We start from the raw sequence: 25,772 nt of genomic DNA, 5'->3' as shown, positions 1-25,772 counted from the left end.
AACTGCGCTAAAAAGAACAAATTGTTCTCCACAGACCTCAACAACATCGCGCGACAGGCTACAGGCCCCAACAACACCGTGTGACAGGCTACAGGCCCCAACAACACCGTGTGACAGGCTACAGGCCCCAACAACACCGTGTGACAGGCTACAGGCCCCAACAACACCGTGTGACAGGTTACAGGCCCCAACAACATCGTGTGACAGGCTACAGGCCCCAACAACACCGTGTGACAGGCTACAGGCCCCAACAACACTGTGTGACAGGCTACAGGCCCCAACAACATCGTGTGACAGGCTACAGGCCCCAACAACATCGTGTGACAGGCTACAGGCCCCAACAACACCGTGTGACAGGCTACAGGCCCCAACAACACCGTATGACAGGCTACAGGCCCCAACAACATCGGGTGACAGGCTACAGGCCCCAACAACACCGTGTGACAGGCTACAGGCCCCAACAACATCGTGTGACAGGCTACAGGCCCCAACAACACCGTGTGACAGGCTACAGGCGCCAACAACACTGTGTGACAGGCTACAGGCGCCAACAACACTGTGTGACAGGCTACAGGCCCCAACAACACCGTGTGACAGGCTACAGGCCCCAACAACATCGCGCGACAGGCTACAGGCCCCAACAACACCGTGTGACAGGCTACAGGCCCCAACAACACCGTGTGACAGGCTACAGGCCCCAACAACACTGTGTGACAGGCTACAGGCCCCAACAACACTGTGTGACAGGCTACAGGCCCCAACAACACCGTGTGACAGGCTACAGGCCCCAACAACACCGTGTGACAGGCTACAGGCGCCAACAACACTGTGTGACAGGCTACAGGCGCCAACAACACTGTGTGACAGGCTACAGGCGCCAACAACACCGTGTGACAGGCTACAGGCCCCAACAACACTGTGTGACAGGCTACAGGCGCCAACAACACTGTGTGACAGGCTACAGGCGCCAACAACACTGTGTGACAGGCTACAGGCCCCAACAACACCGTGTGACAGGCTACAGGCCCCAACAACACCGTGTGACAGGCTACAGGCCCCAACAACACCGTGTGACAGGCTACAGGCGCCAACAACACCGTGTGACAGGCTACAGGCCCCAACAACACCGTGTGACAGGCTACAGGCCCCAACAACACCGTGTGACAGGCTACAGGCGCCAACAACACTGTGTGACAGGCTACAGGCCCCAACTACACCGTGTGACAGGTTACAGGCCCCAACAACACCGTGTGACAGGCTACAGGCGCCAACAACACTGTGTGACAGGCTACAGGCGCCAACAACACCGTGTGACAGGCTACAGGCCCCAACAACACCGCGTGACAGGCTACAGGCCCCAACAACATCGCGCGACAGGCTACAGGCGCCAACAACACCGTGTGACAGGCTACAGGCCCCAACAACACCGTGTGACAGGCTACAGGCCCCAACAACACCGTGTGACAGGCTACAGGCCCCAACAACACCGTGTGACAGGCTACAGGCCCCAACAACATCGTGTGACAGGCTACAGGCCCCAACAACATCGTGCTACAGGCTGTCAACATCGTGCGACAGGCTGTACAGGCCGCGATATGACCATACCGACAAGTGCAGCAGATGTTAGTAATCGGATCTGAGTTTTGTACCAATTTGCATAACAGAAACCTTTCGTACTTGCTGCATCATTTATTAAGCTGGCCATTCCGCATGTACGAAACCTCGCGGGGTGCTTCTCACACTCTTTATTCTTTGGGGGTCGTAAGCTACTGTTTCTCTTATAGTGTGAGGGGGGGGGGGTTACTGCCTCTCTTTTACAGTGTGTGTGGGGGGGTTACTGCCTCTCTATCTTACAGTGTGTGGGGTGTTTTGCTTATGTCATTCAAAACAGAGTTGTTATTTTTTGCCTTTGGCTTTGAAGTCCGTGCCGTGGATGTTGTGATGGGCCTCTCTCTTATGGTCCCGGGTGCAGGAAATGGTGCGGCTGTGATGGAGGCTTTGGTTTGGTGTTGGCCTTAAGGCCCATCAATCTCTGGAGGGTTGTTAAGGCCCATCAATCTCTGGAGGGTTATTAAGGCCTATCAACCTCTGGAGGGTTATTAAAGCCCATCAACGTATGGAGGGGTTATTAATGCCCATCAACCTCTGAAGGGTTATTAAGGCCTATCAACCTCTGGAGGGTTATTAAGGCCTATCAACCTCTGGAGGGTTATTAAGGCCTATCAACCTCTGGAGGGTTATTAAGGCCTATCAACCTCTGGAGGGTTATTAAGGCCACCACAAGAGCCTATACTGACCAACTTGTAACTATACTCTAGTCCTGAACATTGTCCGGAACTTAACGATCAGAGTATTTCTGAAGACAATTTAATATATTCCACTCAATACTCTTGTGAATTCAATAGAATACACAAAGATGTGTATTCCACTGAAACGTGGAATCCCGTCTTTGATATACAGTTTGCATTTCATATTAAGGTTTTTATAATTGCGTCTTGCATATTATTTGCATTAATGTTGCATATTGCAATTTGTTAAGGAGGCTCTTTAGTATTCAAGAGCATGTAGGTGGTGCCTCTGGTAGCCAAGAGAGAGCAGGTAACTGAGGGGAATGGAGACCACTAAGCCACGAAGGCAACATAACAATAGAGTGCCAACAGTGAAACAATGCAAACTTGAGTGGCATGGCATTCACCTCAGTGTAGGAGCTGCTTCCCCCCCCCTTCCTCTCCCCCTTCCTCTTTCCCTTCCTCTCCCCCTTCCTTCTCCTTCCTCCATCTTCCTCCCTCCCCCTTCCGGGTGTAGACCTGCCCAATTCCCCGGGTTATAGAGAATGGGACCATCCTTCCCCACCTCTTGTCCCTCTAACAAGCAATCCTTCTTTGCCAGAGAATGAAGTCCTTCTTCAGGATTCTCCTCTCTCTCTCTCTCTCTCTCTCTCTCTCTCTCTCTCTCTCTCTCTCTCTCTCTCTCTCTCTCTCTCTCTCTCTCTCTCTCTCTCTCTCTCTCATTACCTTTCCTTTTATATATATATATACAAGAGTTGTTACATTCTTGTATAGCCACTAGGACGCATAGCATTTCGGGCAGGTCCTTAATCCTAATGTTTTCCCCCGGAATACGACCCGCTAAATCGTTTAGCAACCAGGTACCCCATTCACTCCTGGGGTGAACAGAGGCTACAGTTAAGGATTGGTGCCCAATTACTCCTCCCCGGTCAAGATACGAACCCCGGCCAAAGCGCTCGTGAAGCGCTGGGCTTACCACTGCGCCACGGGGACTGCTTCCTCGCCCCTACAACGTCACTTTCCTTCCGCTACCCCTCCACAGCGACACTAAATCAAAACAAACCCCATATTTACACTCTGGCGCCCCCTTACCAACAACATTCACACTAACCCCGACCCTCACTGAAAGCACTATAATCACCTTCTGTGGTTGATTGTTCAATAAATCCCTGAACTATATGTTTAGCAAATCTCTAACCCTGTCCACGGAGGACAGAAGAAAATGTATATATGCTGGTTAGCATTGTTAATGTGTGGCCACGTCTGTGGTAGAAAATAATAATAATAAAAACTGATGCCCAAAGCCAGCCCAGGCCACACTACTCTCACTTTTAACCAAGCAATGCTCACTTTCTACCCTTTTTTTTCCCCAAGACAGTCTCCCTATCCTCCATCCTTTTGTACCCTACCTTCACTTTTATAATGCATTCCTTTCCCATTTTCCTAAACATGCAACAGTCCTCCCGGAGGAACAATGACCATCACTGGCATAATACGGACAAAGAGCGTCAACACTTCCTACACAAATGAGGATTGAGCGACGAATAAAACCAATGAACTGATTGAGACAATATGGAACATGAGACGGTGTAAACAGAATTATCTGGATATTTTAACGATTGGCATATATCCAAGGGCTTGATAACATCTACGAAAACTGCATGAAAAGAAGGAAGAGGAGAGGCACAACTGATTAGTAAACAAATCCGGATTAAATGCCATTGATAACAATAAGAAGAAATGATTGCATCCTCTATTTCATGTTTTTTCTCGTCTCTAAATGCCAACAAATGTTTAGTGAAGAAAGATCGTGTTTAAGGAATCAAATTATTTGAGTTTTCTAAGGAAATAACAATGCTAAAACAGGAGAGAAAAGGGTGGGCTGTATATTCCTTGACTGGTGGAAAGTCTTTAGCTTAGACACCTTCCTCTTACGAGAGGCTCCAATACAAAACAAAAGAGAATAAAGCTCTTGCAAGTGAAGAAAGTGCTCTAAGATGGATGTATAGGGGGAGGGAACGGGACACAGAGGGAGGTATAGAGGCCAAAGAGGGAGGGAGTGTGGTATAGAGGGAGGGAGTGTGGTATAGAGGGAGGGAGTGTGGTATAGAGGGAGGGAGTGTGGTATAGAGGGAGGGAGTGTGGTATAGAGGGAGGGAGTGTGGTATAGAGGGAGGGAGAGTGGTATAGAGGGCGGGAGTGTGGTATAGAGGGAGGGAGTGTGGTATAGAGGGCGGGAGTGTGGTATAGAGGGAGGGAGTGTGGTATAGAGGGAGGGAGTGTGGTATAGAGGGCGGGAGTGTGGTATAGAGGGAGGGAGAGTGGTATAGAGGGAGGGAGTGTGGTATAGAGGGAGGGAGGGAGTGTGGTATAGAGGGAGGGAGAGTGGTATAGAGGGAGGGAGTGTGGTATAGAGGGCGGGAGTGTGGTATAGAGGGAGGGAGTGTGGTATAGAGGGAGGGAGTGTGGTATAGAGGGCGGGAGTGTGGTATAGAGGGAGGGAGAGTGGTATAGAGGGCGGGAGTGTGGTATAGAGGGAGGGAGTGTGGTATAGAGGGCGGGAGTGTGGTATAGAGGGAGGGAGTGTGGTATAGAGGGCGGGAGTGTGGTATAGAGGGAGGGAGTGTGGTATAGAGGGAGGGAGTGTGGTATAGAGGGAGGGAGTGTGGTATAGAGGAAGGGGGAAGGTATCGCAGCATGGCGTGGTGGCAGGCAAACACCACACCCTCCCCGAAGGAGCCATCACCGGCTCTCTTTATGATAATGAGAACCTTGGCGTTAAATTAATCCCCACCTGAAGGTGTCGCCACAAATATTACGGCGTCGGAGGGGTAGAAGAAGGCTGGCGGTGGTCGTCGTCGTCGTCGTGGTCGTCGTCGTCGTCGTTGTAGTCGTCTTCGTCGTGGTCGTGGTGTCGTTCTCAACATTACCCCCACCGCCACCAACAACAACAACACAACTCCACCAACAACCCTAGACAAGAATGTTTTTGTTCACGTCTCAAAGCATTTTCTTGTCCGGTGGATTTGTCGTTCGATGTTGCTGCGTTTTTGCTACTCTGTAATTGTTTTATTTTTTTTTCATTTGTATATTTACGGGATAAGTTATACATATTTAATAAATTTTGTGAATGTATCACTTTCGTTATGTATGGAATTGTTAAAAAAAAACATGTAAATGGAAATGCTTTTTAGCCCACTATAAATGTACGCGAATGAGGAGGTTATCTTGAGGGTATCTTGAGATTATCTTGAAATGATTTCGCGACTTAGGGACCCTGCGGCCCGGTTCTCGACTAGGCCTCCTTTTTGTTACACACCCCCCCCCCCCAGGAAGCAGCCTGTAGCAGCTGTCTAACTCCCAGGTACCTATTTGCTGCTAGATGAACAGGGCATCAGGGTGAAAGAAACTCTGCCAATTTTTGTTTCCGCCTCCACCGGAGATCGAACCCGGAACCTCAGGACTACGAATCCGAAGCGTTATCCACTCAGCTGTCAGGCCCCTATAGGAGCCCAGGGGCCAGATTCACGAAGCAGTTACGCAAGTTCTTACGAACGAGTACATCTTTCCTCAATCTTTGACGGCTTTGGTTACATTTATTAAACAGTTTACAAGCATGAAAACTTGCCAATCAACTGTTGTTATTGTTATAAACAGCCTCCTGGTGCTTCGGATCTCATTAACTGTTTAATAAATGTAAACAAAGCTGTCTAAGATTGAGAAAAGTTGCACAGGTTCGTAAGTACTTGCGTAACTGCTTCGTGAATCTGGCCCCTGAGACGGGAGTTCGATCCCACCGTAGGTTGTTGGACTTTACCTGAGGCGACGTCGTATAGACGCCAGCTTATGAGATAATTCAGCCAGTTAGACGTTTCTCTCTCTCTCTCTCTCTCTCTCTCTCTCTCTCTCTCTCTCTCTCTCTCTCTCTCTCTCTCTCTCTCTCTCTCTCTCTCTCTCTCTCTCTCTCTCTCTCTCTCTCTGTAGCCATAAGCTAGACATAACCCAAAAAAACTACCCATAGTCCTGTCTATTTAATGGAAACCTCGACATTATAAACAGAACTAATATCCACGAGGACTCAAAGCACTTACACAGATCAATACATTGCTGTACATCGTTGTACAGTGTATGTGTACACGACATACACTTATACAGTGTATGTGTACACGACATACACTTATACAGTGTATGTGTACACGACATACACTTATACAGTGTATGTGTACACGACATACACTTATACAGTGTATGTGTACACGACATACACTTATACAGTGTATGTGTACACGACATACACTTATACAGTGTATGTGTACACGACATACACTTATACAGTGTATGTGTACACGACATACACGTATTGTACAGTGTATGTGTGTACACAGTACACTTGTTGTACATACTTGTAGAACAATGTATATATACACGGTATATACTTGTTGTACCGAGTACACGATATTTCAGGCCTAGTGTACATTGTAATTAGTGATGTTAATTGAAACTAGCAATTGTACACAAGTGGTATTGGAAGTCAGTGGTATTAGAAGCCAGTGGTATTGCAAGCCAGCGGTATTGGAAGCCAGCGGTATTGCAAGCCAGTGGTATTGGAAGCCAGCGGTATTGCAAGCCAGCGGTATTGGAAGCCAGCGGTATTGCAAGCCAGTGGTATTGCAAGCCAGCGGTATTGGAAGCCAGTGGTATTGCAAGTCAGTGGTATTGGAAACCAGTGGTATTGCAAGCCAGTGGTATTGCAAGCCAGTGGTATTGCAAGCCAGTGGTATTGCAAGTCAGTGGTATTAGAAGCCAGTGGTATTGCAAGCCAGTGGTATTGCAAGTCAGTGGTATTGGAAGTCAGTGGTATTGGAAACCAGTGGTATTGGAAGTCAGTGGTATTGCAAGCCAGTGGTATTGGAAGTCAGTGGTATTGGAAACCAGTGGTATTGGAAGTCAGTGGTATTGGAAACCAGTGGTATTGCAAGCCAGTGGTATTGCAAGCCAGTGGTATTAGAAGCCAGTGGTATTGCAAGCCAGTGGTATTGCAAGTCAGTGGTATTAGAAGCCAGTGGTATTGCAAGCCAGTGGTATTGGAAGTCAGTGGTATTGGAAACCAGTGGTATTGCAAGCCAGTGGTATTGCAAGTCAGTGGTATTGGAAGTCAGTGGTATTGGAAACCAGTGGTATTGCAAGCCAGTGGTATTGCAAGCCAGTGATATTGCAAGCCAGTGGTATTACAAGCCAGTGGTATTGCAAGCCAGTGGTATTGCAAGCCAGTGATATTGCAAGCCAGTGGTATTACAAGCCAGTGATATTGCAAGCCAGTGATATTGCAAGCCAGTGGTATTGCAAGTCAGTGGTATTGGAAGTCAGTGGTATTGCAAGCCAGTGATATTGCAAGCCAGTGATATTGCAAGCCAGTGATATTGCAAGCCAGTGATATTGCAAGCCAGTGATATTGCAAGCCAGTGATATTGCAAGCCAGTGGTATTGCAAGTCAGTGGTATTGGAAGTCAGTGGTATTAGAAGCCAGTGGTATTGCAAGCCAGTGGTATTACAAGCCAACGGTATTACAAGCCAACGGTATTACAAGCCAGTGGTATTGCAAGCCAACGGTATTACAAGCCAACGGTATTACAAGCCAGTGGTATTGCAAGCCAACGGTATTACAAGCCAACGGTATTACAAGCCAGCGGTATTGCAAGTCAGTGATATTTTACTGTAGTCATCAATTATATTCGAGGCCAAAATATGTTTCTTGTAAGGAATTATAACCTTCCATAGTGAATGAGGGATGTTCAGGTATTTTATTTATACTCTTTTTTTTTATCCTTCATTAAATGAAGGTTAAAGTCAAATTTGTTTTACAAGAAGTAACATTTTGTAATGGAATAATGAAAATCTCTGAAAGCTTTACTATTATATAAGCTTTGCTACCAAAACTTTCTTTCAAAATTTTGTTTTTCCTGTTTTTCAAAATGCAAATTTGCTTTTATACTCTACTAAATAGTCATAAATGATTTAACGATATTTAACCTCAAATAAAAAAGGTGAGAGTATTAATTTATTAAAAAAGTGTATGTAATGAGAGTTTTCAATTATAGGGAAAAAAAAGCATTTTGATCGTGTTTTATAGAACACGGGAGGAGCCGCCAATATAGTTTTGTGAACTACTGTTCATTGCTTATATTTTCGGCATAACTATGTACTCTCTCAGTAATTATCAACTGCTTAAACTAGTAACTATATATCTATTTCTATTTCTATTATTTCGTATATCTATTTCTATGAAGCTACGTCATTAGAGGGCATATTAGTCAAACACAATTATATACAAATATTTTGTGTTTGACATTTGACAAACAAAATGTTTTTCAAGATCATTTTCATCATTTTTTTTTTAAGAAAATGGTTCTTATTTCAGTAAGTCATTGAAGTGAATTATATATCAGGTTGTGTTACTTGCTGACTCCCAAGATGCTACTGAGTGACACCTGCTGACTCCCAAGATGCTACTGACTGTCACCTGCTGACTCCTAAGATGCTACTGAGTGACACCTGCTGACTCCCAAGATGCTACTGAGTGACACCTGCTGACTCCCAAGATGCTACTGAGTGTCACCTGCTGACTCCCACGATGCTACTGACTGTCACCTGCTGACTCCTAAGATGCTACTGACTGTCACCTGCTGACTCCCAAGATGCTACTGAGTGAAGGAGGACATGAAGAGTGAAGCTGTCTTGAGAGAAACACTCGGGGCGAACACGATGGAACACAAATGAATCAGTAAGAAGATAAACAAAAAATAAAGGTACAGAAAGATATAAAAGGGAAATGACAAGGGAGAATCAGTAATGACAAGAGAAAATCAAGACTGATTCAATAAAGTAACAACAACAACAAAAAGAACAGTAACGATAATAGTCGTTATATATATTTATATGGCTGACTCTAATAAAGACTGAATCTTATACAGACTGAATCTGAGAAAGACTGAATCTGAGAAAGACTGAATCTGAGAAAGACTGAATCTGAGAAAGACTGAATCTGAGAAAGACTGAATCTGAGAAAGACTGAATCTGAGAAAGACTGAATCTGAGAAAGACTGAATCTGAGAAAGACTGAATCTGAGAAAGATTGAATCTGAGAAAGACTGAATCTGAGAAAGACTGAATCTGAGAAAGACTGAATCTGAGAAAGACTGAATCTGAAAAAGACTGAATCTGAGAAAGACTGAATCTGAGAAAGACTGAATCTGAGAAAGACTGAATCTGAGAAAGACTGAATCTGAGAAAGACTGAATCTGAGAAAGACTGAATCTGAGAAAGATTGAATCTGAGAAAGACTGAATCTGAGAAAGACTGAATCTGAGAAAGACTGAATCTGAGAAAGACTGAATCTGAGAAAGACTGAATCTGAGAAAGACTGAATCTGAGAAAGACTGAATCTGAGAAAGACTGAATCTGAGAAAGACTGAATCTGAGAAAGACTGAATCTGAGAAAGACTGAATCTGAGAAAGACTGAATCTGAGAAAGACTGAATCTGAGAAAGACTGAATCTGAAAAAGACTGAATCTGAGAAAGACTGAATCTGAGAAAGATTGAATCTGAGAAAGACTAAATCTTATAAAGCCTGAATCTTAACAGCCGAGTTACGGAGAAACAAACAAATTCACCAAATCAGAACAAATAGATCTAACCAGAGAGGACGATGAAAAACGAATGGAATAGAAAAAAGAAAAGAAACATGAGAAAACGACTTAGAATGGAGATTGCAAAAGAAAAAAGCAGAATGAAGGAGGAAAAGGAGGGAAGAAGAGAGAGAGAGAGAGAGAGAGAGAGAGAGAGAGAGAGAGAGAGAGAGAGAGAGAGAGAGAGAGAGAGAGAGAGAGAGAGAGAGAGAGAGGAGGTAGAGGGTGGGGAAGGGGGGGAAGAAGGGAAGAAGAGAAGAGGAAGAGAAGGAGGAAGAAAGAGGAGAGGGAGAAGAGGGAGAGAGAGAGAGAGAGTGTTGATGGGTGTCGAGGAGGAGCATGTGGCCGAGCGAAGCTGCTCGTTCGCTGGGCTCCAAGCTGAGGAGGGCCCACATGTTACATCGCTCGCTAATTTGGTTAGGCCGGGCCCCCCAGGACACGCCGCTTGCCTCCTCCCCCTTCCCCTTCCCCCTTTCCCTTTCCCAACAACCCTTTAAACCCTCCCCTAACCCCTTCCCTTCATCCCACTAACCTAAGGGAAGCTGTGTGATGCCCTTCTTCCTCTACTCGAACCCTTATATCCACCTTCTATCGAAAAAAAAGCTTGCTTTCTGTTTTTGCTTTGTTTTTATCTGCTGTTGTGTTTGGACATCGTTCGGGGCTTTTGTAGCTCTGGTGTTTTTTTTCTTGTTCTTTTGTATTTGTCGGTTATTACCTGCTCCTTCTTTATCTTCTTTATCTCTGTTATCTATCTCCGTTTGTTTGATGGAATATTTCCCAAACGCCTTTGTGAACATTTTATTCACATTTTATTTATTTTGTTATCTTATTGGTTATGTTTTTCAGCTTTTTCACTGGCTCCTTCATTCACATCTTTCCTGTTCCACTGTCTCCTTGATTCAACTTCTTGTTGCTATGGTCTCCTTCCTTTGTTTTCTTCTTCCAAGAAGTCTTCCAAGACGTCCAAAATTTGTCCAGTTTTCCATCCGGTTCTTTTGTTTATCTTGTTTTGTTGCATCTGGCTGTTTTGTTTATCTTATTCATTGTTTCATCTGGTTTATTGCTTCTTTAACCTTTCTTGTGATACCTCTTTTCTTCATGCAAATTTCTTTTCCTTCACGTTGCTATATTTTACATCGTTCAATACCATTTGGCTTCTCTAGATATGCACCCTTTCCTTCATCGCTTTTATTTATATCGTAAATCTTCGTATTTACAAAAGGCTTCAGAATAGAATTACTATAACGTGGAAATTATTATACGTAAATCTGCTACAAAGGTTTAAATGTGCATGGTAAAAAAAGATCGAATAATTCCTTTAGCTAATGTGCTCAAAACAGGAAAAATACTTGTGAAGCAAAACACAGTGATTACAAAAAGTGGTGAACAGTTTGTGGTCATATAAATGTGTGTGTAGAGTGAGCCAAGGTACTTGAAACACTAAGGAGCATCTCGTGCATGCTCGACAGCTGTGGTTGCAAAACATTACATGAAGCACGAGTTTGGGAGGGAGAGGTAGGAATTGGAGAGAGAGATAGGTTAAAGAAGAGAAGCAAAGGAGGATAGGAAGAGCCAGAAAGGAGAAAGGAAAGAAAGGAAGCAACTCAGAGAGGGAAAGCCAGAGAATGGGAAAGGAGGAGGTGGGGGTGAAAAATAAATTAAAAGGGAAGTCAGAGAAAGGAGAAGCAAGAGAGTAAAAGCAGAGGAAAACAAACTGAAGGGCGCCAAAGCAAGAGGAAGGGAAGAAGGGAAGGAAGGGAGGGATGGGGGCCAGGAAGGGATGGGAGCATGGGAAGGATGGGGAACAGGGAAAGGAAGGGGGGGAAGGGGAGGGGTGGGGGCAAGGGAGCAGTGTGTAAGTGGACTCAAGAGGTTGCTCAGTGTCTCCTGCAGTAATAAAACCGCTGTCCTCACCTCGCTACCTCATTTGTCGGTCCCTGCCGCTGCTCCTCCACCCCCAAGACCCTCCCCCACGACCCCCACGACCTCCCCACGACCCCCACGACCCCCACGGCACCATGACCTTATCCCTCACATCCACAGCCTTTTCCAACCAAAAAAAATTTCGCGAGGGCCAGTGTGGAATCCATGCAGAGTTAAACCACTGCTACACTGTTTATGCTCAATAGTCTTCTCATTATCAGGAAAAATAATAATTTATTTTGTCGGGGACTGGAAGCTCCACATATATATATATATATATATATATATATATATATATATATATATATATATATATATATATATATATATATATATATATTTATATAATATATATAATATCAAACCGAACACTTTCCCTGAGAGAATCTATCAGAATCGGGACTGAGTTTCGCGAAAAAAACGCCCGATTCAAAATCCTTTCAATGATCTGTAATGATCCTTTTCAATGATGATCCTTTCAATGAAATGATCCTTTCAATGATCTGCTGGTGATCAATTGGTTAGCACACTGACTATTCACACAGGTTCGATTCTCTGATAGGGTAAGTGTTGTGTTTGTTAAATATAACTTGTGCGTTCATGCAAGTGTGTGGTATATATATATATAGGCACGAATTTTCTCTAGTAAATATGATTGATAGAAAATGTGTGTGTCTGTAACCATCATCTGGCGTCATTCGGGGACTGGGTTTCTCGGAAAAGCCGCCCAATTTCCAGTCCTTTTAATGATCGGCAGGTGGTATATATATACCACCTGCTTGTTCTGTTCTGATCATCTGGTCACCATTTGGTCCGGGAGACATCTCTTCCGTCACGCTGGGTGCACTCGCACCTCCACAGATCTTCAGTATCAGCTCTTGATACTGGTAATGGCTTAAAAGGGCCACCACTTACGGGCTATTCATGCCCGTGCCACCTTATAGGTGGCTTAATCTTTATCAATCACCCTTACACAGGGGGGGGGGGGAGAGGGCTACTTCGTCAACATTGGCCCACTGCCGCATCGTCCACACACACTGTCCTCTTCAACTGTCCTGGACACAAGCTGCCCTGCAGCCTATCCTAATACTAATACATCAATATTGTACTGTAACATACATAAATTTATATATAAATATATAAATTTCGTGGCCTATCTAGCCTACTCAACAAGGGGTAATGGGAGGGAAAATTGATCTACCTTCAACATTTCTGGCTCACGATGCCTGTCCCTCAATGGTGTCAGGCTCCCGCGCTTCCTAAGTCGGTCCTTGATGATCCAGTAACACGTTACAAGTCCTCAGGTGTCGTGAAGCCGTCGCTTCATTGCCGATCCACTCCCAGAGTTCAGATATCCCAATCCTGGCCCACCCAGTGGTCACTGAGCTAATCACTGAATACACACACTCGTTCCTTCGACCAGGAGAGGGACTCTTGAAGCTCTTCTAAGATCGTTGGTTGCTTCACATTCCAAAAGATAGTGAAGTAATGGCTTTTCTGTGACAGTTTAGCAGAAGATGCACTCTCTCTCTGTCGGGGTTCACCAATCTCCCAGTTGCATCTGTAACCTAGACGTAGTCTATATAACCTAACTGCTATTTCCCTGTGGATTGTTGGACCGAAGATGCTGCATGCCTTATATTTGAGTCCACCTGACTATTGTTGAACCCAGTTTTCTTCTTCACTTGGTCGAGGGGAGGTTTGCTTAACGCTTCGAAGCATTCTTACGGGTAACTTAAGTAACTGCTGTTAGTATTATTTGAGGTCCCTGTAAGTGTGGAATTCTTATGGGTTTCTTGCAGGTATGATTAGCGGTTGGTGAATAAGTTTGAGTATGTCATGAATGATTAATTTAATTGCTTCCAATAAAACATAATTTGGAGCAGCTATGTTACTCTTAATTAATAAAGTTGCTGCAAGCATAGTGTACAGTAAAGCAATGTATTTATTTATTTATTTACTTATTTATTTATTTATATACAAGAAGGTACATTGGGTTTGTGATAATACATAGCATAGTATTTACAATCTTGTAAAGCCACTAGTACGCGCAGCGTTACGGGCAGATCCATACTCTAACAGATAATTTAAAGTAATAAAGGTTTTGGTTTTGCTCATATTTATATTGAAAGAAGTACTGTTTCCTATATTCAGATTTTAAATATGAAACATATTTTGTCCACGTTAAGCCATTCAAGCCTTATGGATTATCAAACGAGTATTTGGTTTTCTTGGTTCAAAGAAGTGGTTATTTAGTTGTTCCTGCCAGGTCGAGACGTTAAGGTACGCTTCCTTACACCTGATGTATCTGTTCACTTAGCGTTAAGTAGGCATTGGAGTTAGGTAACTGTTGTGGGTTATGTCCTGGGAAGGTCAATTATTGGCCTGACAGGCTTTCAGTTAATGAAAAATTAAACTACGTCACTCGTACGGTGTTGTTTCAGAGTTACTCCTAGTTTTTGTCGTTTTTTTTTTTTACAGAAGTAAAATAGAAAACGTAAATACTTAAACAGTACACTAAACAATATATGGCTTTGAAGTCTCGATATTTTATACCTGAATTTACCTGAGAGCCACTATCTCCCTAGTGGTCACACAGGGACAGGAAACTGACGACTTGTCACAGGTTCCCTAATTGTTACTTGAGGATTTTTTATATCTTGTCTTTAAACTGACATAATTTTTAGATTTAAATTTTGCCCCAAGGGGCGAGTTTATTGGGCAGTGCCACTCATCCTGTGAGTGAACATATCGCCATAGCAGCATGTTCAACACCCCCCAATAGGAAGAAAACCCGCTGGGTTTTGGCATTTACGACTAAAGCGGGTAGGTAGTTCCATGGGCTTAAAACCCTGTGGGTGAAAAAGTATCTCCTGTTTTGTCCTACATTGTGGCTTGTTGAGTTTGAAATTGTTGCCCTTTGTATGAGCAAAATTTGACCTTCTAAAGAAGTGGTCTGGATTATTATCGTCCAACTTGCTCAGTATTTTAAAGTTCTTGATGAGATTAACACCTGTCATATCTGGTTTACCGTATTATTAATCCTTTGACCATCAACCGTAACTCGTATGAGAGTTGAGTTTGTGCCAGAGAAAGTGCAAGGAGGTTTCTCAATGATCTGGGTTCCAGGCTCATCGAAGCAATAAGAATGGCAAGCTTTCTTTTCCAGCGCCTCAGTGTGGCGATCCAGAAGAGAAATGCCCGCTGCATCTTCGGTTTCTGCCCAGCACTGGAGTTCAAAGAAATCTACAGCCTATAGGAGACACACTTCCTTTCATTTTCTCTTATTATTCACATTTTGTAACCAGTCACCTACCCCTGAACTCACAGTTCCTGCGACGGCGCTTGATTGGAGACTTTCAGCGCCGTGGAGAGGGGGAAGACTTGCTGCCTGGGTAACAGCTTCTCCCCCGAATCAACCTACCCTGGCTTTGCGCCCTGGTGAGACCACTCCAGACCAGGCCGACACCAGAGTGCAACTCCATAGTCTCCTGAGACTGATGGGTGCCTCCTATCCTACCTATGTATTGTATAATACAGTGAATAATAAGAAGAAGAAGAATTACAATAATAATAATACTTTATTATTAATATTTCTACCACAGACGTGGTCATTCATTTATAATGCTAACCAGCATATATACATTTTTCTTCTGTCCTCCATGGACAACGTTAGAGATGTGTTAAACATATAGACATAACACTTGCCCGAAACGCATTGCGTAATAGTGGCTTTAGGCATTGTATGTACTAGCTCTATCTATATATCAATCCATTAATGTAACATCACTTGTATGTATATACCTTACCTGAATAAACATATTTATATTATTTATATAGTTCAGGAATTTATTAAACAACCACAGAAGGCGAATGTAGTGATTTTAAAATGCTAATCTAACCTACATACACAATTACATCGATTTACGTCTCTCCTACATAAACAGTGTTCGAGATATGGAAGAAGAAGCAAATACTGATGCGTAATTTAGAGTCCAACGACAAGTTTATCTCTGAATGCTCTTTATTACCTTCTTCGAGGCTATGGGTCCCCACAACTGCACCAGATGTGGTACCACTTTACACATACGTAATGAATAACGGTCGGTAGGAACGAATCTTTTCTTTATGTACGCCTCAGGTACAGTAGCGAGGCCACACCACTGGCCTCGCCACCACTGGCCTCGCCACCACTGGCTTCGCCAACACTGGCTTCGCCAACACTGGCCTCGCCAACACTGGCCTCGCCACCACTGGTCTCGTCACCACTTTCCTCACCACCACTGGCCTCGCCACCACTGGCCTCGCCAACACTGGCCTCGCCACCACTGGCCTCGCCACCACTGGCTTCGCCAACACTGGCCTCGCCACCACTGGCCTCGCCACCACTGGTCTCGTCACCACTTTCCTCACCACCACTGGCCTCGCCACCACTGGCCTCGCCAACACTGGCCTCGCCACCACTGGCCTCGCCACCACTGGCCTCGCCACCACTGGCCTCGCCAACACTGGCCTCGCCAACACTGGCCTCGCCACCACTGGCCTCGCCAACACTGGCCTCGCCACCACTGGCCTCGCCACCACTGGCCTCGCCAACACTGGCCTCGCCAACACTGGCCTCACCACCAGGGAAGTCTGAGATATGAATATTCAGGTCAAACACTGCATTGGCACAGAAGCAGTGAGATGCTGATGGTGAGCACTGAGATGCTGATGGTGAGCACTGAGATGGTGATGGTGAAGAGCGAATCACTGATGGTGAGGTATTACTGTTGGCTTCCGGGATCTCCAAATAGCTATAAATATGTTCATCTGGACTATGTCCAGAATCAGCTTCTAACGAAGCCGGATTATCATTGCATTTTTGTATTGCTGACGCTTGTTGCTGGGCGTAGATCGATGTGTCTAGCGTCTGGGAGTAGATTGATGTGTCTGGCGTCTGGGAGTAGATCGATGTGTCTAGCGTCTGGGTGTAGATTGATGTGTCTAGTGTTTGGGTGTAGATCGATGTGTCTGGCACTTGAGAGTAGATCGATGTGTCTAGCGTCTGGGAGTAGATTGATGTGTCTGGCGTCTGGGTGTAGATCGATGTGTCTAGCGTCTGGGAGTAGATCGATGTGTCTAGCATCTGGGAGTAGATTGATGTGTCTAGCGTCTGGGAGTAGATCAATGTGTCTGGTGATTGGGGATAGAATTCCGTGATTGGTGACTGGGATTGTTCTGCACTACATGTTCGTTGTTCGTCCGTGACCATGTGTGTGTCACCCAATGCTTTGATTCGTTGTCGATGTAGTGTCGAGTTGTCATTGATTCGCCTTAAGCAATGTGTCTGTATATTCTGCCTTTTCCCCTTCCCGGCCATGGGCAGATAGCTATGGTTGAAGTTGCTCTGCTCACTACCACCCTGGCAAGTGTTGGTGATCTCCGTGTTAGCATAACAAGCCGCAGTCTTACTGACAGTCACGTGACAGCTCCCTGGGTCGCCATTTTCAATGTTCATGTATCTTCTTGCATCAGTCTCTTTCGTGTCTTTGGTTGATTGCATATTTTCTCCTTTTGAACAGTTTCTGTGTTTAGATAATGACATATTCAGATAATTTCTGGATGGGATTCTGTCCAGGCGTTGATGAAGTGCGAGTTGCTTTGATGAGTTGACCAGACGTTGGTTTTGAGGCAGCTCGTGAATAACAGGATGATGTACATTGAATGACATATTCCTCTTCTGCTCCAGCATCCGGGCATCCATCGCTTCATAGACCAGCGAAGAGACACTTAGAATATCCTGAGGACTCGATGTGTCTTCCCCACTCACCAAGCTGCTGCCCCGAAGAAACAGGTTCCTGGGTCGGTTGTCGCCAGCGGTGCCCGTGCTGCTGCCACGGGCGTAGAGCGGCAGGAGGGTCTTGGGTTCCAGGATGCGATGAAGGTGGATCCTGGGCTCCATCAGGCGATGGGAAAAGGGACCAAGAGGGTCTGTAGGGGAGTGTACGATCTCGCTCTCCGGAAGCATCATTGTTGTCGTCGTCTGCGACCAGAAGGAGCCCCCGCGAGTTCGAAATTCCGAGACATCGTCTTTGAGATGGCTATATTCTCTTTCCGGAATGCTCTCGTATTTTCTAAGAGAGGAAATCCTACAGGCCACCAGTCCCTCCATACAGCCATTCTGCTGGACACCCACAGTACTTAACACGCCCTCTTCTGCCGGACAAAGATATTACATATTTAATAATGTAGCTGCTCACATATTAAGTTTTACTATTATTACTATCTTATAAGTAAGGAATCGAGAACATCTGTAATCAAAGAGAAGTTATGGCATATTTCTTCCAGAGATGAGACCTTCGCAACATGAAGTTATTAGATGAGTAATTCTACCTTCCTGAGGTGGTGGGTCGCAGGCGAGACTCCCACGGCGACACCACACCATACCAATAACGTCGTCGTTGGTACACGTGTTCGTTACCAGGACCAGGGCGCCCTTAGGGAGAAAGAAAATTATGAGATCTCACATATGCAAAAACCTTGTTTTCATGCAGGTGTGGGAGTGACGGAGGGTATGCCTTAATATTTACCTTTTGTTAACCTTACCTTTATATTTACCTACAAGAGTTAGTTTGATGTAATCATCAAATATAAGTGAGCTGTATTTATTATTTTAGAGTTGAGAATGATAGTTTACCTGAGTTTACCCGAGGAAGCCTAGTGGCCTCGACGGAGACAGGAAGCAGGTAACTTATTTGAATTCAACTGCATTATTCTTGAGAATTTTGAACTAGAGTTCTGTTTTGGCTTTTACGGCTTCAGTATGCAGACGAGTCAATGAGTTTATTACCTATATGGATTAAAATGCATCTTTTCCTTGCTTGTCCTACATTGTGACTTATAGAAGCTGTTGCCCCTTGAGTTTATTTAACATTGTGTGTGTGTGTGTGTGTGTGTGTGTGTGTGTGTGTGTGTGTGTGTGTGTGTGTGTGTGTGTGTGCGCTTTGGTTTTACCTGAGCGAGGGTAGCCAGGCAGAAGAAATGCCGTCCGAGGTGGTGGTGCTGGACCAGGCTGGTAGTGATGACCAACCACTCGCCAACCACAACCATCGCCAGCTGCCACACACGTTCGCATCTGTTCAACAACACTGAGAGAGATTGATTGATGATTGATGAAGATTAAGCCACCCCCAAGAGGTGGCACGGGCATGAATAGCTCGTAAGTGGTAGATTTACGCCAATACGATTACCAATCGTATTGGCGTATGCCTTTCCATTGGAGACTTTCAGCGCCGTGGAGAGAGGGGGGACCTGCTGCCTGGGTAACAGCTTCTTCCCTGAATCAACCTACCCTGGCTTTGCGCCCTGGTGAGGCCACTCCAGACCGACAACCAGAGCGCAACTCCATAGTCTCCTGAGACTGATGGATGCCTACTACTACTACTACTGGTAGATTTTTTGCCGCGAATGTGATCTTTGGTCGTGAAAAAAAGTGAGGGCGTGTATAAACAATTAGCGTGTTTATAAGCGGAAAGGGAGGATGACGGTGGGAGGGAGTGAAGGGAGAGGGGGCCATACCGGCAGGATGGATGAGAAAGAAGGAGGGGATGAGAAAGGGGTGAAGAGGTTGTATGTTGTGGTTGTTGGTTGTTCAGTAACGATAGCTGGTCGTTCTCACTAGATACTCATGCCTGGGTGAATCTTTCGTTCCAGCAAACTGGGCCGATAGTGAATCGACTGAATATTCAGTGTAAATAGTTTAGAGATAGCTGTGGTCACTTTAAATATAAAGAATAGGGTATTAAAACGTAAAAGTTGTCCTCTTAACAATGCACAAAATTGGTGAATATAAAAATCCATGTAAAATATCAACTCCACAGACGGATGTAGAATGATTATAGGAAAAATGCATAACAGAAGGATCCGGTAACAGTTCATTTCACGAGATGATGGTAGATTGAAAACTAATTATGGTGTACTATGAGCTATAATAAATGACATGCTAATCATGGCAAATGAGATAATAGGGCAGCTTTGGCCAGTTTGATGTTAATCATAGATGTTAATGATACCTAATTTAATATCTATCAGGGGGATAGTCAGATGTTAATCGCGGTTACTAGGACGAGACTTACATCAGGGCGACGCTCCGGTGGTCGCGGGTCGCCGCCTTGATAACAGCAATCTTCCTGAGGTTATGGCCCGTTAGCGCTGCCAGCAGGAGGGTCACAGCCACCAGGAAGCCCAACACGGCCGCAGTCAGTCCCCTAGCGTCCCCTAGGGGCAGCCAGGGATCCCCTAGCTGGTAGCGGCAGAGGCGCTGCACCCCCCACACCCCAAGCCCCATCAAGCATGATCCCACTGCAATCAGTAAAGTTTAAAGACTTATTAGCTCATATAACATATCTCGAATATGTTTTTTATCATTATTTCGATGTCAAAATTCAAATTCAACTATAAAGTTATGTTCAAGGAGATTGGACCCATTTCAGAAGGAATTAAATAGCATTTGCGTGTCCACTTATAAGATTTGTACCTCGTGGCTAGCGTAGTATTTGCTACCCAGGTTACGAGCTCCGAGGCATTACGAGCTCCAAGGCATTACGAGCTCCGAGGCATTACGAGCTCTGAGGCATTACGAGGTCGTCCGGAACAAGGATAATCAGGGGTTGAGGGCGACCTCGTAGCGCTTGAGGGCTCGTAAATTGACTAATGAATTCAGACTTATCTACCGAGATCGAGGTGAGAGGAGCAGAGGCAGGATTTCCCAAGAATTTACGCAAACACTTGCGAAACCTGTACATCTTTTGCAGTCTTGGCGGCATTGTTTACATTAAACAGCTTGGAAATTTTGAAACCCAGTGTTATTATAGTTATAAACAACGTCGCAGCGTTTCGGAGCTCATAAACTGTTGAATAAATGAAAACACAGCCGCCATGATTGAGGAAAGATGTACAGGTATCGTAAGTAGTTGTGTAAGTGCTTGATGAATCCTGCCTCCTCGGATCTTGTAAGTGGTTCGTGTAAGGGGTTCTCGTGAATCCGTGAATCCGTGAGTTCGTGAATCCGTCCCGCCCAAGGCAGCAAGTGACGCACCCAGCACGACGATGGTGGTGGTGTGGGTGGGTGATATGGGCGTGGTGTGGGTGGTGATGGCCAGTTGCTGGTGCAGAGCCATCTGCTGACTGCCGCCCACGCCCACACAGAGCACCAGACACGAGCTTCCCGTCACCAGCACGCCCTCGTGCACCACCTGCCCGGGCCACCGGCCAGGAGAGGAGAATATGTTAAGGACATATATCAAGGGAATTCAAGGGATTCTATAGCATGGGAACTAATTGTTCTATCAACAAAACTAACTTTTCTGTCAAGAAAACTAACTGTTCTATCAAAAAACTAACTGTTCTGTCAAGAAAACTAACTGTTCTATCAAAAAACTAACTGTTCTGTCAAGAAAACTTACTTTTCTATCAAGAAAACACACTGTTATATAAAAAAACTGACTGTTCTATCAAGAAAACTAACTGTTCTATATCAAGAAAACTAACTGATCTATATCAAGAAAACTAACTGATCTATATAAAGGCACCTATAACTGTTCTCTATCAAGGGCACTAACTATTCTATATCAAGGAAACTAGTTGACCTATATCAAGGGAACTAATTGACCTATATCAAGGGAACTAACCTACATGTTAGCAGTGAATAACCTGACAGGTACAAGCGAGGTGTTGGTGATGCCTCCGTCAACAAGTGCTCTTTCACAGCTCCAGTTGGAAGCAGGTTGACGACGTATTCAGTAGAGTGAGTCAGATACTGAGTCAGTCAATAACAGATACTCTAACGATTATTTACCTGAGAGCCAACATCTCTACTGTCCTCGACAGGAGATGAATTCTGAACGGTATAGAAAATGCCTCTGGAGGCGGAGGTAACTTAGTGAGACGTAACTTAGTAAGACATCGTATTTGACGTGTAGTGAGGATTTATTGATTTCATTTAAGGTTATAAGCTTTTTCTCCAGCGTGATAATGTGTGTCACAATAAGATCTGATCCTGAACTAGCAGCTAGTGACACATTTGTTTCATGGACACTGAAAATACCTGCCAAAAGGTACATCTGAACAGCCTCGAGGATGCCTATTATTACTATTTTGTATTCTCACATGGTTTGTGACTGGCTCTGAAACGTCAGTTTAAAAAGTTATGAAATGGGCCACATAGTGAGGGCATCACCATCGTCTACTGACCTGTGAGGTGGGCCGCACGGAGAAGGCGGCGAAGGTGAGGTTCCATACTGACCTGTGAGGTGGGCCACACGGATAAGGCGGCGAAGGTGAGGTTCTATACTGACCTGTGAGATGGGCCACACGGATAAGGCGGCGAAGGTGAGGTTCTATACTGACCTGTGAGGTGGGCCACACGGAGAAGACGGCGAAGGTGAGGTTCTATACTGACCTGTGAGGTGGGCCACACGGATAAGGCGACGAAGGTGAGGTTCTATACTGACCTGTGAGGTGGGCCACACGGAGAAGACGGCGAAGGTGAGGTTCTATACTGACCTGTGAGGTGGGCCACACGGATAAGGCGGCGAAGGTGAGGTTCTATACTGACCTGTGAGGTGGGCCACACGGAGAAGACGGCGAAGGTGAGGTTCTATACTGACCTGTGAGGTGGGCCACACGGAGAAGACGGCGAAGGTGAGGTTGAGAGCGGTGAGAGCCAGACACTTGAGGAGCCGCAGCTGGACCGTCGTGAGGGCGGCTCTGGGGACCAACAGCAGCGCACACACCACCGTCGCAGCTGCAGACAGCACGCAGCTCACCGCTACACTCAGCCTTTCCTTCCGCCGCGGGCCGGCGGAATCCTCCTGAGTACCCATCACAAAGCGTTACTTTGATATCAGATCAGAAAATTCAATGCCTTAAAAAACCATAACAATTTGGTCATACATAGTAAGGATCTAACCTGCAGTACTTCTGGAGTTGTTGCTCGAACCAGGAGAAGCGTGAAGAGCCCCTGACCACGGCACTGGCACTCACACCTCCGTGTAGCAGTGTCGCTGCTGTGGTGATGGGTGCCACCTGCTTCGGCCTTCAGTAGGGAGCATAGTGTCAGGTCCCAGTGGATGGCTCCCTCATCCACCCTGGCGAGGCCGCACGCAGCCATCCACCCTTTCTCCCTGTTGACGAAGAATGCGCTATACGCGAGTCATATTGATGGTGTGGAATCATCTTTTCAACTGCAAATTGTTGAATTGTGATAGTTATGTTGATTAGTTAACGCAGCAGTAAGATAGACTACCAATTTCTCAGTTCATATCAGTTCGAAGATTTACTTCTCAATCTGGAGAGATGATTCTGGGCAGGAGTAAATGAGACGTGACACAATGCTGAAGTTGGTGAGGGTGGTGTGGGCGGTCTCTGCGGCTCCTGACGCCCCGGCTCGTACGGTGGACACATCATCGTGGTGCTCCACCACCATCACCAGCGGGGCCGCTACCGTCACAACCTCCCTTCTCCCATCCCTGAGGAAAGCGATATTCATAACATTCACACAAAGATATTTTAATTAGCACCGGAGAGTGGCACAGAGACCTTCCTGAACACAGATAGCAACACAGACCACGAGTATCTCCTTATAAAGTCATCTTTGTTACGGTGTTTACCTCGCGGTGGACCGGAAAACTTCAAGCTGAAAGCATGAGGTTTTAATGCTGGCAAATATATTAATAAGAAAATGTGTCAGATGTTCTTTCAGTGATAATAACGTGTAGAATGTTGCGGAGAATGATTGAATAGAATGATTTTATAGGGAGGGAGGGAATTATCAAGGGAAAGCGCCAAGCCATTACGACTATATAGCACTGGGAAGGGACCAGGATAAGTATTTGGGATGGGACGGGGGAAAGGAATGGTACCCAACCACTTGGACGGTCGGGAATTGAACGCCGGCCTGTATGAAGCGAGACGGTGGAACTATACCTGAACATGTGATGAGGGCTGGTGGCGGGGAAGTTGTTGGAGTGTAAAAACGCTAATATCCCCACCGACGCCTCTGACTGCTGCTTCAGCTGCTGCTCTTCCTGTTCTTGCTGCTTCAGCTGCTGCTCCTGCTGTTGCTCTTCCTGTTCTTGCTGCTTCAGCTGCTGCTCCTGCTGTTGCTCTTCCTGTTCTTGCTGCTTCTGCTGTTGTTGCTGTTGCTGCACCTTCTTAAGGCCCTCCCATTCTGCGGAGATCTTCTCTCCCTGTAAGTATTGAAGTCTCTGAGGGCCTCTCTTGCTCCATAGCTTCTCTCCCTCCATCACTTCCTGGTGTACCTCTTGTGATATCAGCTTCCCCGGCCGCGGTCTGCCCTCCGGCACCGCCTTCACCAGTACCCTCACCAGGGATATCTTCTCTCTGCAGGTTTGGAAATAATTTAATTGCAATTAATTCACTCATAATGTTGTTCGACTCCACAATTCTCTGGTTCGATGCCAACAAATGACAAATTTATAATGGCTTTCAATTTGTCTTAAATTAAAACTGTAGATGATAATAGCCAACACATTTTCAGTCATAATTACCCTTCCTGTTTAAAAGAAATGTGTTGTGTATCCAGTGTTGTAATAAGCTGCTGACGTCCAAGACAGGCCACTTTTGCTGTCAAGTCTGGGAGGTTGACTTCCTCTGTCTTGACCTCTCTTTCGCTCAAGGAAGACGCTACGATAGCCCTCATGTGTTTCCTGGTAACTTCCAGCATCCTCCAGCTGGCCTGCTGGAAGGTAGTTTTCCTTGAAGACATTCCATAGATTAAGTGTTGAATCTGTTCTACACGATAACATGTTTTGTAAATAGTTCCAGCGCCTTAAGATATGTGAAACCAATGCTTAAGCCTCCCTTCTCCCCTTTAACACTCTGGCCAAATTCACCGAGGAGTCCTGAGACATGTGAGATATTACTGAAAGACAGCCTGTGTGAACCACCTTTGTTGTGGAGTCGTATCGTGACGGCGCCCGTTTTGTGAAGAGAGGAGATACTAGTGGAATTGGACGCTCACTATCATAATATATTAATTACCTCAACACTGCAAATAGTCGACAGCCTCATAGGAGCTCCAGTGAAAATATTACAGGTAACACCTCTTTCATCAATGGAACTGAGATGTAGGCAGAGTGACCCCTTTGGGCTTAAGAAATTTAACAATATAATATACATTTTTCTATTTCCCAAAAGAGTAAACTTTTTACGAAACTCACAGCGAAGGAGAGGGCGTTCTTCTGACGAACCACCGTCTGGAGGATGCTAAGGAACACAGACAGGGAGATGAGACGATCTGATGCTTCAAACATCTCCAGGATGTTGAGGATGCTGGCGCCTTCACCTGGAAGCACGGGCGAGACCCTCTCCTGCAGGATCTTGAGGACATCCTTCGCCAGACTCTCCAGGTCTTCAGGCAGGGAGCTGAAGCCTCTCTTATAGTAGTAGAGCGGCTAGATGAGGCAGAGTCGGGGAACTATGTAATGAACAACTGTGTGCTTTAAACGTGTTCTTTAAACACCTGTTCACTCACGATAGATTAACTGAGATGATTAACTAATTATTCACTCAGATGATAGATTTCACTCACGATTTATGCCCGAAACGCTTGGCGTAATAGTGGCTTTAGGCACTGTATGTACTAGCTCTATCTATAATTCCATCAATCTTTGTAAAATCTCTTGTATGTATGTACTTTACCTAAATAAACATTTATTTATTATTATTTATAAATACACATTTATTTATATTTATAACTGAATACTAAATTTATGCATGCAGGCTAATTTATTACCCGTATGATGCACTACTTTAAGTGAATATAATTGAAGCAAAAATTAAATACAGTATTTCTATACTTCCTGTATAAGA

General features: G+C 45.2%; 1 protein-coding gene across 2 annotated transcripts in view; it reads right to left on the bottom strand.

Annotated features, from left to right (window-relative positions):
* Positions 1-15,457: 15,457 nt before the first annotated feature.
* LOC123754031 (uncharacterized) overlaps positions 15,458-25,772 on the bottom strand; it is a 41,704-nt gene continuing 31,389 nt past the window's right edge. Inside the window, exons 15-25 of one of the 2 annotated variants that reach the window (XM_069307015.1) lie at positions 25,121-25,354; positions 24,449-24,639; positions 23,865-24,281; positions 23,219-23,407; positions 22,849-23,062; positions 22,547-22,750; positions 20,977-21,133; positions 20,015-20,240; positions 18,894-19,014; positions 18,273-18,375; positions 15,458-18,095 (exon numbers count right to left, since the gene is read on the bottom strand). In XM_069307015.1, coding sequence (XP_069163116.1) covers positions 16,024-18,095; positions 18,273-18,375; positions 18,894-19,014; positions 20,015-20,240; positions 20,977-21,133; positions 22,547-22,750; positions 22,849-23,062; positions 23,219-23,407; positions 23,865-24,281; positions 24,449-24,639; positions 25,121-25,354 — 4,128 coding nt within the window. In that variant the 3' untranslated portion in view covers positions 15,458-16,023. The remainder of the gene's footprint in view (positions 18,096-18,272; positions 18,376-18,893; positions 19,015-20,014; positions 20,241-20,976; positions 21,134-22,546; positions 22,751-22,848; positions 23,063-23,218; positions 23,408-23,864; positions 24,282-24,448; positions 24,640-25,120; positions 25,355-25,772) is intronic. The other variant, XM_045736153.2, reaches the window with a different exon arrangement.

Source organism: Procambarus clarkii, chromosome 6 (genome assembly GCF_040958095.1).
Source record: "Procambarus clarkii isolate CNS0578487 chromosome 6, FALCON_Pclarkii_2.0, whole genome shotgun sequence".
Taxonomy (NCBI): Eukaryota; Metazoa; Arthropoda; class Malacostraca; order Decapoda; family Cambaridae; genus Procambarus; species Procambarus clarkii.
This window is presented reverse-complemented; position numbering and strand designations above follow the sequence as displayed.